Source organism: Rhinoderma darwinii, chromosome 13 (genome assembly GCF_050947455.1).
Source record: "Rhinoderma darwinii isolate aRhiDar2 chromosome 13, aRhiDar2.hap1, whole genome shotgun sequence".
NCBI classification, from domain to species: Eukaryota; Metazoa; Chordata; class Amphibia; order Anura; family Rhinodermatidae; genus Rhinoderma; species Rhinoderma darwinii.
In genome coordinates this window covers 34466530-34482144 of record NC_134699.1, presented here as the reverse complement: position 1 = coordinate 34482144, position 15615 = coordinate 34466530, and the positions used below count along the sequence as shown (strand labels likewise).

The 15615-nt window shown below is 39.9% G+C and overlaps 1 protein-coding gene across 4 annotated transcripts in view; it reads left to right on the top strand.

Annotated features, from left to right (window-relative positions):
* NECAB3 (N-terminal EF-hand calcium binding protein 3) overlaps nt 1-15615 on the top strand; it is a 57806-nt gene that overhangs the window by 36019 nt on the left and 6172 nt on the right. For all 4 annotated transcript variants that reach the window (XM_075845571.1, XM_075845572.1, XM_075845570.1 and 1 more), the window contains exon 11: nt 12564-12641. In XM_075845571.1, the coding sequence (XP_075701686.1) occupies nt 12564-12641 (78 nt within the window). The remainder of the gene's footprint in view (nt 1-12563; nt 12642-15615) is intronic.

Sequence of the window (15615 nt, the reverse complement as noted above, 5' to 3'; positions counted from 1 at the left end):
TTTTTAAATGCTGACATAGTATCTGCCATCACTATCTCTTGTAGAAGGGCATTTCATAGTTTGACTACTCTATCTGTAAAGAACCCTTCCCTATATTGATGTCTTTAACGTCTTTCTTCCACACACAATGAATGTCCCCTGGTCCTTTGTAAAGTCCTTAGAAAGAACAGATTATGTGCTAGTTCTTTGTATTGACCACAGGTGAATTTATACATGCCAATAGGATCACCTCTAAGACGTCTTTTTCCAAGCTGAACAAGTCCAATTTCTCTAGTCTTTCATTGTAAGCGACATCTCCCATTCCATATAATAATCTAGTCGCCCGCCTTTGAACTCTCTCCAGTTCTGCTATATCCTTTTTGCAATGTGGAGCCCAAAACTGAATTCCATATTCTAGATGTGGCGTTACAAGGGATTTATAGAGTGGTATTATTACGTTTGAATCCCGGGTTTTTATCTCTCTTTTTATATACCCTAAAATCCTATTTGCTTTTGCAGCTGCTGCCTGACATTGAGTGAAGCTGCTTAGCTTATTTGTTACCAGAATACCCAGATCCTTCTCTTGTTCCATTATCCCCAGTTTTATTTATTTACTTTACATTTATCAATATTAAATTTAATCTGCCATGTTTTTGCCCATGCTGCCAGCTTATCTAGGTCTTTCTGTAATATTTTATAGTCAACTTGAATTTTAAGTATCCTACAAAGTTTTGTATCGTCATCAAAAACTGAAACCTTGCTATCAATACCATCCACAAGGTCATTAATAAAGAGATTAAAAAGAATTGCGGCTAACACCGATCCTTGTGGTACCCGCTGCTGACTTCAGCCCATTTTGAGTAAGTACCATTTATGACGACTCTTTGTTTTTTGGCCCTTAACCAATTCTTTACCCACTTGCATACACGTTCCCTCTGTCCCTGTGTCTGTAGCTTCAGAACAAGACTGTTGTGTGCAACAGTATGAAATGCTTTTGAAAAATCCAAATACATCACATCTGCCGCAAGACCGACCAACATCCAGATTTGCACTTACCTCCTCATAGAAACTGAGCATGTTGGTTAGGCATGACCTGTTTTTCATGAATCCATGCTGGTTATCAGTTATATTAGACTATTCTCCGCTATATACTTTTGCAGTTCATCTCTTAGAATACCCTCAAATATTTTGCATGCCAAACTTACTGGACGGTAGTTACTCGATTGCACCTTTTTACCCTTCTTAAATATTGGTACAACATCAGCCGTCCTCCAATCCTGTGGCACTGATCCTGTTACAAGAGAGTCTAAGAAGATGAGATACAATGGTCTGTCCGATACTGAGCTTAATTCCCTTAATACTCGTGGATGTATGCCATCTGGGTCAGGGCCTTTATCAATATTTAATTTGCTCAGACGCAGCTGTACTCCCTCCTGTGTTAAACAGGTAATATTGGGGGGGGGGGGGCTTTATTACTGTCCCACTGAATATCTGGCACTGGGAGCTTATCAGTGAACACAGAGGGAAGGCTGAGATATTAAACATGTACTTTTCCTTTGTCCTCTACAAGTATATTCCCATGCACATCTTCAAGAGGGACAATATTATCAGATATTTTCTTTTTAGCAGTAATATATTTATTAAAAAATTGGTATTCATTTTAATGTCGTTAGCAATTTGTTTTTCTGTAGATAACTTTGTTAACTTGATTGCAGTTTTACATTTCCTATTGAGATCTTGGAATGCTTCTGCTGAGCTCTCAGCCTTCAAGGTTTTTAAATGTTTTTTGTTTTATTATATTCACAAATTCCCTATTCATCCATATTGGTCTCCTTTTATTTCTAGCCATTTGTTACCAGTGGGTATAAGCTTACTACACAATTCATGTAATATATCTTTAAAAACTCCCCATTTATCTTCAGTATTTACCATTACATTATCTCAGTCAACAAGACTAAGTGAGTGAATTTTGCTTTCCTAAAATTCCAGGTTTTTGTTGCTCCCCTTCGTATTGTTTTATTGAATATTATATTAAAACTTACCATATTGTGGTCACTATTGCCCAAGTGCTCCCGGACCTCCACATCTGATATTGTGTATGGTCTATTAGGTAAGACCAGATCCAGCAAATTATCCCCTCTGGTTGGTTCATTAACCAACTGAGTGAAATACTTTTCTTGAAACTTCCAGCTTTTAGAACATCCAGCAGCCTCTGTGTCCTAATTAATGCCAGGATAGTTAAAATCCCACATAATAAGGACCCCATTATTATTTGCTGCCTTTTGTAATAGTTGCAGCATTTCATCCTCAGCCTGTTCCGCTATGTTTGGTGTCTTATAACAAACTCCAATTAGCAGTTTACCGTTATTAATCGCTCCATGAATTTTTATCCGTAAAGACTCCACACTGTCAGTCTCCCCCAATTTCTTCATTCAGTACTGGTCTTAGGTTTGATTTTACAAACAGACAAACCCCTCCACCTTTTTTTTATCTTTTCTATCCCTTCTGAATACGGCGTGGCCCTCCACATTTGTTACCCAGTCATGGCTCTGATCCAGCCAGGTTTCTGTTATGCCCACTACATCATAATCCATGCAAATATGTCTAAGGCAGGCACTGCATATATGTTGCCACATACCCTATAAACCACAGTAACTCAGAAACAACGAATGGGTATGTATAAGGCAATAATTTAACAGTCAACAAATGACCATGTGAATATCCAAAATATATTTAATTATTTATTAGAACTCAATATGCTACACAGAGGTTAAAAACATTTAAAATCGGCATAAAGGATGCCATATATGAATCAAAAGGAGGGGGAAAACCACCATGATAAGTGGCAAACAAATAGTAGCCCCACTCACTCACCTAAACCCCTAGAGCAGACGTTCAATGCATGGGGTAATAGAAAAAGGACAAAAATTGTTGCATCAAGTAAGCATGAGATCAGCATGTCCTATAAGAACCGTTTTAGGGGAGAAGGGGAAAAGAGCCCCACGCGTATCGCCAACAAGTGGCTTCATCAGGGGTTAGTTAGCAATTGAGCATGTAATGCTGTTTATATAGAGTACTAAATAAGCGTTAATTAGCAGTGCAATAGTATGCACCCTGAAGCGCACTAACCTTACTTCCTGGTCCGAGCAAGCAGTGGCAATGACCAAACAAACCTCAGTTCGTGCGCAGTGCGCACGCGCCGTGGCCGACACCATGTGCACCTGGCAGGAGGGCTGATGCCATTAAAATCAATGGCATATGAACATTGCTTATGCGCACTCGTCGGGACCGGAACCATGGAAACATGATGCGGAAACCCACGCGTGCGCAGAACCAGCTCAGTAGGAAGGAAGGAAAGGCAAAAAGACACTGGAGGTAGGGAAAAGCCAGAGCTGAGTATTAGACTGGGCAATCATATCTCTAAGGGACGCTCTTTCATTGAAGCAGTAGGACATGGTGATCTGTGCCTAGGTCTATACAAAATAGTAATATTTGAGAGAATCAGACCGAGAAATGCCTCAATGTTTGATATATAAATGCATACAGTAGAGCTGTTATATCAAAGTGACAAAACAACAGATTAATTACTAACTGTAATAGATGTCCCTGTATCAGGCTTTTATACATACAATATATAAAGTTTTGGTTAAACATTAGAAAAAATGCCCATAACGAACAATATAGACATGTAAATATTTTGGAATTTTCTTCTTTATCTTTTTATATATCCAATGGTGTTCATATTATGTTCAAAACTTCAGAGCAAAAATTTATATACAACCTAGGAGAGAACACTTTTAATTATTAAATTCAGGAAAAGTTTATCATGCATATTAAGTGGTAATACCGGAAAAATAAAATACAATTGTGAAAAAATTATATATATATATATATATATATTGTATAATAAGAGACCTAAATAAAACAAACATAAGCATGGAGGTCATAGGTGAAAAACTGTATAAACAACCAAATGTGTAAAGAAATATGAAAAACTGTATAAACAACCAAATGTGTAAAGAAATATATATATGCTTAAAAAGAAATGTGCATGGTGAATATTATTTTATGTTTTATAAAATCCGGTATATAACAATTCCTCGTTCATACCCCTAGGGGAAATACATTTAACATTATAAATCCACCTGGCTTTATGTTGCAGAAGTCTGGGGACTATGTTACCACCTATGATATTGGTCTGTATGTGTTCCAAGCCAATTAATTTAAGGCTAGAGATCTTACCTTTATGTGCTTGTAAGAAATGTGACGCCACCGAAGTCAAAATTTTGTTTTGTTTGGCCTCTCTGTCTGCCAATCTGATGGTTGATATATGTTGCTGTATTCTTTTACGCAATTCTTGACTTGTTTGACCTATATAGATCTTGGGACAAGAACAAGCAATTGCATAAATAACATTCTTGGTTCGACAGTTAATGTATTATTTAAGTGGGTATTGCTTACAGACGGCATCTAATAGACAGCATGATTCTTTTTTGTTTGACCTACTTGAATTTGTCCTTGGTCATAACTATTTTGTGTTCGACAAAAAATGTTATCTCCAGGTTTCTGGCACAGCCAGAGGTGCACGTTGTGCTCCCTCCTACGCAAACCTTTTTCTAGATTGGTGGGAGGAGACTCGCGTATATTCATCTATTACGTTTTAACAACATGTCATCAAATGGCATAGATACATAGATGACATTCTTTTATTCTGGGCGGGCACGGAAGAAGAATGTAGGACATATATTGAAGAGCTGAATAAGAATCCGTGGAATATTCATCTAACCGCAAAAATCTCAAAAGAGATGGTTGAGTTCCTTGATCTTAAAATCATAAAACATGGACCTTATATACGGACCACATTGTACCGCAAAGAGACCACTACCAATAATCTGTTACATGACCAAAGCTTTCATCCACCACATTTGAAAAATGGTATTCCAACAGGACAATTCCAAAGAATTAGGAGAAATTGTAGTGAGGAACAGGACTTCAAGTTCTATGCAAGTTCTTGAGATTCAAATCGAGAGGCTATCCTCAAAAAAACATCTCTAAAGCATACTTAAAAGCAGCAAAAAGTGACAGAATACAGACGTTTACACCCAAATATCGTGCTAAAGACAACAATTTGAAGATCATCACGGCTTACAATAGCCAATGGAAGGATAGTAACAAGATATTGAATAATAACTGGAATATCTTATTATGTGAACCTAAACTCATTTCACATATTACTGAGAGACCTCTCCTAACAGCGAGAAGAGCCCGTAATCTGTGAGATAGAGTAACACGTAGTTATTTTTTACGACCAACAACACGCTTGGGGAGAGGTACTAAGCTTATTGGCTCATATGCATGTGGTGATTGCAATATATGTAAATTTGTTAATCCTAGTGATATATTCACAGATCCAGTTGACAAAAAGCAATACCCACTTAAATAATACATTAACTGTCGAACCAAGAATGTTATTTATACAATTGCTTGTTCTTGTCCCAAGATCTATATAGGTCAAACAAGTCAAGAATTGCGTAAAAGAATACAGCAACATATATCAACCATCAGATTGGCAGACAGAGAGGCCAAACAAAACAAAATTTTGACTTCGGTGGCGTCACATTTCTTACAAGCACATAAAGGTAAGATCTCTAGCCTTAAAGGCATGGTGTTGCCGGAAAAACATGTTTTTTTTTTAAAATTTAAACATTTAGTGTGTGGGTGATTAAACATTGTTCAAATTTTTTTTATTTTTTTCGCGAGTCAGGAAATATTATAAATTTTTTCTAATTTATAATACTACCCATTTTTGGTCACTAGATGGAGCTAGTTCCCAAAATTGCAGCATTGCAACATTGGGTTAAAAGCTCTCGCTCTAGTGAGCTCTCAGCATCCCCCCCTCCTTTATCCTGGCTAGTGCCGGGATAAACGAGGGGTTTGAAAGGTTTAACCTCCTACACTGTGTGTCGCCATTTTTTGAGGTAACCCACAGTGTAGTAGGTTTACATACAGTAGTAAACACACACAAACACTAACATACATTGAAATCTCTTACCTGCTCCTGCCGCCGCGGCTCCCTCCGGCCCGTCCGCTCCCTTTGCTGCCGCTGTTCCATGTGCACAAGTCCGGAAGCCGCGACCGGAAGTAGTAATATTACTGTCCGGCCGCGACTTCCGGTCCACAGGAAAATGGCGCCGGACGGCGCCAATTTCGAATAGGACTGTGTGGGAGCGGCGCATGCGCAGTTCCCACACAGACGCCGTACACGGACGTGAATGGGACGGGAGCCGTTCACAGTCCCTATGGGACTGTGGCTGCCGTACTCCATGTCTGTGTGTGTCGTTAATCGACACACACAGAAATGGAACAAAAAATGGCAGCCCCCATAGGGGAGAAAAAGTGTAAAAATAAGAAACAGTAAAACACAAACACACAAATGAATATAAACGTTTTTATTAAAGCACTAACATCTTTAACATATCAAAAAATTATTTGTGATGACACTGTTCCTTTAAATTAATTGGCTTGGAACACATACAGACCAATATCATAGGTGGTAACATAGTCCCCAGACTTCTGCAACATGAAGCCAGGTGGATTTATAATGTTAAATGTATTTCCCCTAGGGGTATGAACGAGGAATTGTTATATACCGGATTTTATAAAACATAAAATAATATTCACCATGCACATTTCTTTTTAAGCATATATATATTTATTTACACATTTGATTGTTTATACAGTTTTTCACCTATGACCTCTATGCTTATGTTTGTTTTATTTAGGTCTCTTATTATACACATATATATATATATAATTCACAATTGTATTTTATTTTTCCGCTATTACCACTTAATACGCATGATAAACTTTTCCTGAATTTAATAATTAAAAGTGTTTTCTCTCCTAGGTTATATATCAATTTTTTTCTCTGAAGTTTTGTACATAATATGAACACCATTGGATATATAAATAGATAAAGAAGAAAATTCCAAAATATTTACATCTATATTGTTCGTTATGGGCATTTTTTCTAATGTTTAACCAAAACTTTATTTATTGTATGTATAAAAGCCTGATACAGGCACCTCTATTAGTTAGTAATTAATCTGTTGTTTTGTCACTTTGATATAACAGCTCTACTGTATGCATTTATATTTCAAACATTGAGGCATTCCTCGGTCTGATTCTCTCAAATATTACTATTTTGTATAGACCTAGGCACAGATCACCATGTCCTACTGCTTCAATGAAAGAGCGTCCCTTAGAGATATGATTGCCCAGTCTAATACTCAGCTCTGGCTTTTCCCTACCTCCAGTGTATTTTTGCCTTGCCTTCCTTCCTACTGAGCTGGTTCTGCGCACGCGCGGGTTTCCGCATCATGTTTCCATGGTTGCAGTCCCGACGCGTGCGCATCAGCCCTCCTGCCGTGCGCGCTGTGCATGCGCCGGGGCCGCCGCCAGGTGCACATGGTGTCGGCCACGGCGCGTGCGCACTGCGCACGAACTGAGATTTGTTTGGTCATTGCCACTGCTTGCTCGGACCAGGAAGTAAGGTTAGTGCGCTTCAGGGTGCATACTATTGCACTGCTAATTAACGCTTATTTAGTACTCTATATAAACAGAATTACATGCTCAATTGCTAACTAACCCTTGACTAAGCAACTTGTTGGCGATACGCGTGGGGCTCTTTTCCCCTTCTCCCCTAAAACGGTTCTCTTATAGGACATGCTGATCTCATGCTTACTTGATGCAACAATTTTTGTCCTTTTTCTATTACCCCATGCATTGAACGTCTGCTCTAGGGGTTTAGGTGAGTGAGTGGGGCTACTATTTGTTTGCCACTTATCATGGTGGTTTTCCCCCTCCTTTTGATTCATATATGGCATCCTTTATGCCGATTTTAAATGTTTTTAACCTCTGTGTAGCATATTGAGTTCTAATAAATAATTAAATATATTTTGGATATTCACATGGTCATTTGTTGACTGTTAAATTATTGCCTTATACATACCCATTCGTTGGTTCTGAGTTACATCATAATCCATGTCGGTCTTTAGAATCTCCAACTCGTCCACTTTACTTGCAAGACTTCTTGCATTTGCCAGCGTACATTTAATCTTACCGACACCTTTAATATTCTTAGGTCTGTATTTATTCCTAGTCACCTCCCTACTCGACTTGCTAACCCCAGCCCCCACTAAATCCCCATTAACCCCTGCTGTATCCCAATCCCTATGTACTCTATCTAACCCCGCTTGTGTATCAAAAAGCCCCCCACAGATCCTAGTTTAAAAGCTCCTCTTGCCGTCTAACAATTCTTTCCCCCAGCACAGCTGCACCCTCCCAATTTAGATGCAGCCCATCCCTACCATAGAGCCTGTAGCCGACAGAACTCAGCCCAGTTCTCCATGAACACAAACACTTCCTTCCTGCACCAATTTCTAAGCCACTTATTTAACTCCCTAATCTCCCGCTGTCTTTCTAGTGACACTCGTGGCACTGGTAATCTTTCTGAAAGCACTACCTTGGAGGTCCTGGAATTTAGCTTCTTTCCTGGTTCCCTAAAATCATTTATAAGGACCTTCCATCTCCCACTGACTTTGTCATTCGTACCTTTGTGTACCATGACCGCCGGGTCTTCCCGAGCCCCACCCAGCAATCTGTCTTTTCGATCCACAATATGCCGAACCCCGAGCACCCGGCAGACAACACACTGTTCGGCATTCACGGTCTCGGCAACAGATAACCCTATCTGTCCGCCTAATAATAGAATCCCCTACCACCAGCATCTGTCTGACCTTTGCTGCACTCCTACTTCCATCCTTCCTATAGCAGTCCTTGTCCTAGTTGCCTGGAGCAACGCCCGCCTGCAGTGATGCTGGCTCTGGACTTGCATCCCTAATATCAGCCAAACAGACATATTTACTAGGTTGTGCCAGTTCACGACTAGCCTCCCTAACACTTTTTCCCCTACCTCTTCCTCTAACTGTTACCCAGCTACTAATCTCGGGATCCTGAGATTGCCCCCCTCCACCCACCTCCATCTCGCTGGCCCCAGCCAGTGTTTGCTCAGTGAGCTCTTATCTACTCCCCAGGTTTGTAATGCTCCTAAGGCTGGGTTCATACAGCCGTTTGGAAGTTTCAGGCAGATTTTCCCCTCCCTGCACGCCGATTTTCGCTGCGTTTTTCGCCCGCGGCCATGGAGCGCCGCGGGCATAAAACTCAGCGAAATACGCTTTCTCTGCCTCCCATTGGTGTCAATGGGAGGTCAGAGGCGTAAACGCCCGAAGATAGGGCATGTCCCTTCTTTCTCCTGCGAGACGGTTTTACCGCTCGTGGGAAAAAGACTCCTCCGCCTCCCATTGAAATCAATGGGAGGCATTTTCGGGCCATTTTTGACGAGTTTTACGGTGCGGTTTACGCGGCAGAAAACTTGTCAAAAAACTCTGTGTAAACATACCCTTAGGGTTGCAAGCTGCATATTTAGGTCCAGTACCTAGGCTTCCAAATACACAACATGCGTGCATCTAGTGCAGAGATATTCACCCTCAAACGGCTGTTCAAGGCATGAATACATTGCACAAGACACACACCTGGTAGCATTGTCCATGGAGAACATTTTTAAATGGGGGAACACAGTATAGCAACAATTAAAATACTTTATTTTAGTACAGAATACCCAACAATGCAATAAGAAAATATATCAAAGCTTATTTTCCGATGCCCTTTTGTTAAACTATGGCCCTTTGTTTAACTGTGCATTTATCTGCAAAACTTTACTTTACTCCACACTCGCTCCACTCAGCAAAACCTCACCTGCAGTCCCTTAACTTGCAGCTCAGTTACTTCTATAAAGTAAGAATATTTCACTTTGTTAGACCATTCGGTGGATGGGTCAACAATATGACAACCTTTTCCTGAGACAGAAATGTGCCCAGGACGGTTGTCAATTCCCTTCCACCACTCATCTTAGTGCATTACCCAGCAGGGGGCAAAAATCAGCACTGGAGTGAAATTTCTTGCGTAGAAATTTTTTTTAATCTATGCTCCATCCTGAAGTATGTGGGGTAGAATTCAGACTAAAGACTGATATTTACTATCTCACCATTGATTTTTTTTCTGCAAATGATTGATGAAGGCTGTGATTTGCACTTCCATTGATGCATATTGTAACATCACCCATTACACTGTGAGATACATAAATTCCATCCATTTATTGACTTCTCTCATTCAGTTGATAACGCTCTTTCAACTCTAATTTTTCAATAATGTGTTTTATATAGAGAGCAATGCATCCACTTTAGATATTCTATTGGATACATATCGCCCAGTATTATGCCTGGCACTCGGTAATGCAAGTTGTCATGAATATGTGTGAAACATAGTTCAAGGGTAGTATACAAAAGTTCTTCAGAAAGTTCTTCTTTTAACATTGTCTTTTGGTTGCCATGACAACTGGTATTTGTGGAAGTAGTCATCATGTAGTCCTCGTATGACGAATAAAAGAGATGGCATACTCCATAGCCTGGCATGAAGTTCCAAATCCACTCCAGTGTTTACTATGTTTTACATCCCTCCAGTCCAGAGATGGGTTCTTTAACACACAAAGTGGAGAACATGCTTCTGATAATAATAACTTTTGCCATTAGGTTGGGTATTTGTTTTTTTTAGGACTACATGTACATACAGGAACCTTAAAGAAGAAGTAATGTCAAGATTTATAAAATGTAGTACTATGTGATCTACTGCTTTTAACCTATGTAGGTTCTTCAATTCCTGTCCAAGGGCTGCTAGAGCATACTTGGACGTATAATTCCACTATAGGAAACCATGTACTTTTTACATGGGGTGGTGATAAGAAGTCCAGAGAAATGTCTGTCCCTATGATCACTTCTTCACATATTTTTAGATGCCAGGAGACAAATGGTAAAGCAAACCGCAAAATATGGTGGAGGTGGAATAATGGTCTGTGGCTAGTCAAGTCAATTTGGTCCAGGCCGTTTATAGATCCATATGATATTCTTGTGAATTGTGAACCTTGTGACAACAGTTTGTGGAGGGCCATTTCCTGACATGACAATGCCCTCATGTACAAAGTGAGATCCATGAGAGAAGTAGTTTGCTGTGTTTGGTGTGAAATAACTTGTCTGGTCTGCAAAGACCCCTGACCTCAACCACAATGAACACCTTTCGGACGAATTAGAACGCCAACCACAAGTCAAATTTCTGTGGATATGAATCCTTGCAGTTCTAAAATCTTGAGAAAATGTAAGCAATTGGAACTGCCTTCATAATAATTCCAATGGTTTCAAAAGAAGGTGTTAACAAGCACATGGATGTCCTTTGGTTGTCCACATACTTTGGACATGTAGGGTATAAGTGACTGATAGGAGCAGCTATTTTTATAAGCTCTACTTCAGATAATGTTCCCCTTTAAATGTAAATCTGGTTCTTGATTTGCTCTTCTATATCATACAAAGTCTAAAATGTTATCGCATAGCTGGATAAAGAAACATTAAAGCTTCCGGTATGTGTTCTGTAGCATGTATATTTTACTGTTTCCAATCGGAAGAATATCTCTGAATAAAAAGTCAAGGCATTATTATAATCAGATCTTCTAAAAGAATGACTCAATGTTCAAATGATAAATGTCACCTATATATTGTATGGATTGGTGAGCTCTTTTATCTCACCGAACTTACAGATGAAAGAAGCAATTCTGTAAATGTCTATAAAGAGAGAATTCTCATTGTAACATTTTGTCGGGATAAATGTTTCTTAAGTCTCATCTCCGAGAACATTTCTGTCGATTTTTATTATAAGACATAATGTGTGAGAAATAGGTCAATTGCATTGGTAAATTTAGCACGTTTAGTAAGATTTCAAGGTGAGTTCCATCATCATAACTGGTGGAAAGGTGAGCTTGGACCTCCACCAATTCCTCAAAAAAGGCTAATAGTGTTCTATAAAGTGCCCGAACCTCTGTCGCTCATCTGAGATCTCCGTAATGGCTCATGCACATGGTCGTATTATATCAATGCCATGAGTCATATATTTATTACTAAGATGAGGATCGGATTCCATCATGAGAGATCAGGGAAATCTTATCCAAAAAAAGGCTTTTGAAAAGGCATTCCTGATCTCCCAGGATCTGATCCCGTCCTTGACATTTTTGCTATTTAATGTATGGCTATACATTCTTGTGTTATGAAGGCAAGCCATTTCAATATGCCCTAATCGGGCATATGGACATTATAGAGAGAAATCCATCTCTATTAGCCAAAGCAGAGAAGTTGCCTACGAAGAGCACCTCTTTCTCTGGTGGACTGGACCCATCCATGTATTACATGTTTGGCCATTAATTTAAATGGTCGGCATGTAATACTGCATTTCCACTGCAGATTCCTGGGGGGGGGGGGGGCTGGCTTCAATTTAAAAAGTGGTTATCTTGATAAGTTATGATACCAGATCAGAGCACCCAGATCACTGATAGCTTTTTTACCGATGCTTCTGTATAAAAATATATTTTTGTATTTGATTTTGCTGAGAGTGGCATTTAATTAAAATGTTTCTTTTTTTTTTAGTTTATCCACCCGAGAACATCACTCTCAACCAGGTTATATCCTATATGAAATATGGAGAGATGAGGAGTCCTGGAAAACGTAAGTGTAATGAATGTGTTTTGTCTACTTTTGAAGGATAATTTACAATATTCCACAGTGTTAGGGGTTTTCCTTATTAGACATTTCACACATATTCACAGGATATTCCATAAATGTCTCAAAGGTGGGGGTCCCACCTCTTGGATCCCCACCTATAACTAGATTGTGGTCCCCTGACATATGTGGTCACCCCTCTAGTCACTCTTGCTGAATGTAACTGCCACCTAACCTGGCGGATCCGAGGTCAGGGGACTCTGATTCTCCTGAAAGGTGGAAGTCCCACAGGTGGAAAACTATACAAGCACAAAAACGGGTATGATAGATAGAGGAGCGGCATCATTTCTTACAATGCACACCTCAGCTGCTGTGGGGACACATTTGGAACCCCCTCTATGAGCTAAAGCAAGAAGACGCTAACAAGCAGTGACCTAATCTGTCCATATACTACACATGTCAATCACTTATTGAATAACATAAAATACAGAATGAGGATATTCAGCAGCTGAGGTGTGTATTACAGTGCCAGACACAGTGTGCCCTTCATACAGTGCCAACCATTGTGTATTACCACAAACAGTTCCATCCATTGTGTCCCACCCCACACAGAGCCAACCACAGTGTGACCCCCCCCCCCGTGCCAGCCATTATCCTCCATTGCCAGTGACAATACATTACATTGCCAGCCAGAATGCCACATAAGTGCCAGTTACAGCCCCAGCAACAATAAATACTCACCTTTGGGAGGGAGTATAAATAAAGAGCGCATGTGATAGAGGATGTAAGTAGACAGTAACATGGACAAGGCACATTAGAGAGACATACAGTATGGAAATGGGTAAGAGAGCAGTGAAATACTTATTGGTGGATAGATTGTAGACTGCATACCATTTCCATTGCTCTGGAGATATCCCTTTAAAGAGAACCTGCCAGCCCCTCCTGACTTGTCTGTTTTAGTAAATACTTCTATTACCTCATGTATTAACAATTCTGGGGCATCTTTTCTTAGAACTCTGTGTTGTGCCGTTCCTCTGTTATTTCTCTTAGAAATGTATGAATAAATTAACAACTGGGTGTTACCATTCCTCTTGTCAAAGGGGCGTGTCCCTACACAGTCTCCCTCGTTCGGCACTGATTGCACATTGTCAGTCTGTGTAGGGACACACCCCCTGCTGGTACTAACCAGTTATCAATTTATTCATACATTTCTAGGAGGAATAGCTGAGGAACGGCACAACGTACTAAGTACTAAGAAAAAAATGCTCCAGAATTGTTATTCCATGAAGAATACAAGTATTTACTAAAAAAGACATGTCAGGAGAAGTGACAGGTCCTCTTTGAATTCATTCTGCATGAAGATTTTTGGTGGACAGTAATGTCACACAATAATAGTAAGATCCATCACTTTTTTAAGAGAAACAACATAACGAAGACATCGTGCAGTGCCGGGTTGAGAGAACAACTGAAACACAAGCTGAAGACCACCAAACCCAACAGCATATAAATAGGCTTGGTAATAGCAGTCACACACATATATATATATATATATATATATATATATATGTATGTATATATACAGTGAAGGAAATAAGTATTTGATCCCTCAATTAATCAGTCTGACTCTAACCTCTACAACATGGGCAAGACCAAAGAGCTTTCTAAGAATGTCAGGGACAAGATCATAGACCTGCACAAGGCTGGAATGGGCTACAAATCCATAAGTAAGACGCTGGGTGTGAAGGAGACAACTGTTGGTGCAATAGTAAGAAAATGGAAGACATACAAAATGAGTGGGGTATCCTTGATCCTGAGGAAGGTGAGAGCTCAGCCGAAAACTACACGGGGGGAACTTGTTAATGATCTCAAGGCAGCTGGGACCACAGTCACCAAGAAACCATTGGTAACACATTACGCCGTAATGGATTAAAATCCTGCAGTGCCCGCAAGGTCCCCTTGCTCAAGAAGGCACATGTACAGGCCCGTCTGAAGTTTGCAAATGAACATCTGGATGATTCTGAGAGTGATTGGGAGAAGGTGCTGTGGTCAGATGAGACTAAAATTGAGCTCTTTGGCATTAACTCAACTCGCCGTGTTTGGAGGAAGAGAAATGTTGCCTATGACCCAAAGAACACCGTCCCCATTGTCAAGCATGGAGGTGGAAACATTATGTTTTGGGGGTGTTTCTCTGCTAAGGGCACAGGACTACTTCACCGCATCAATGGGAGAATGGCTGGAGCCATGTACCGTCAAATCCTGAGTGACAACCTCCTTCCCTCCACCAGGACATTAAAAATGGCTCGTGGCTGGGTCTTCCAGCACGACAATGACCCGAAGCATACAGCCAAGGCAACAAAGGAGTGGCTCAAAAGGAAGCACATTAAGGTCATGGAGTGGCCTAGCCAGTCTCCAGACCTTAATCCCATTGAAAACTTATGGAGGGAGCTGAAGATCCGAGTTGCCAAGCGACAGCCTCGAAATCTTAATGATTTACAGATGATCTGCAAAGATGAGTGGGCCAAAATTCCATCTAACATGCGTGCAAACCTCATCATCAACTACAAAAAACATCTGACTGCTGTGCTTGCCAACAAGGGTTTTGCCACCAAGTATTAAGTCTTGTTTGCCAAAGGGATCAAATACTTATTTCTCTGTGCACAATGCAAATAAATATATATAATTTTGACAATGTGATTTTCTTTTTTTTTTTTTTATATAATCGATCTCTCACTGGTAAAATTAACCTAGCCTAAAAATTCTAGACTGTTCATGTCTTTGACTGTGGTCAAACTTACAAAATCAGCAAGGGATCAAATACTTATTTCCTTCACTGTATGTGTGTGTGTGTGTATGTATATATATATATATATATATATACTAGCCAGGCAGTAGCGGGAAATGAAAAATTCTTAATAGCACTATATGTTACTAGAATGCCCATCTAATAATGTATGATATATGTGTCGTGTATGATGTTTAC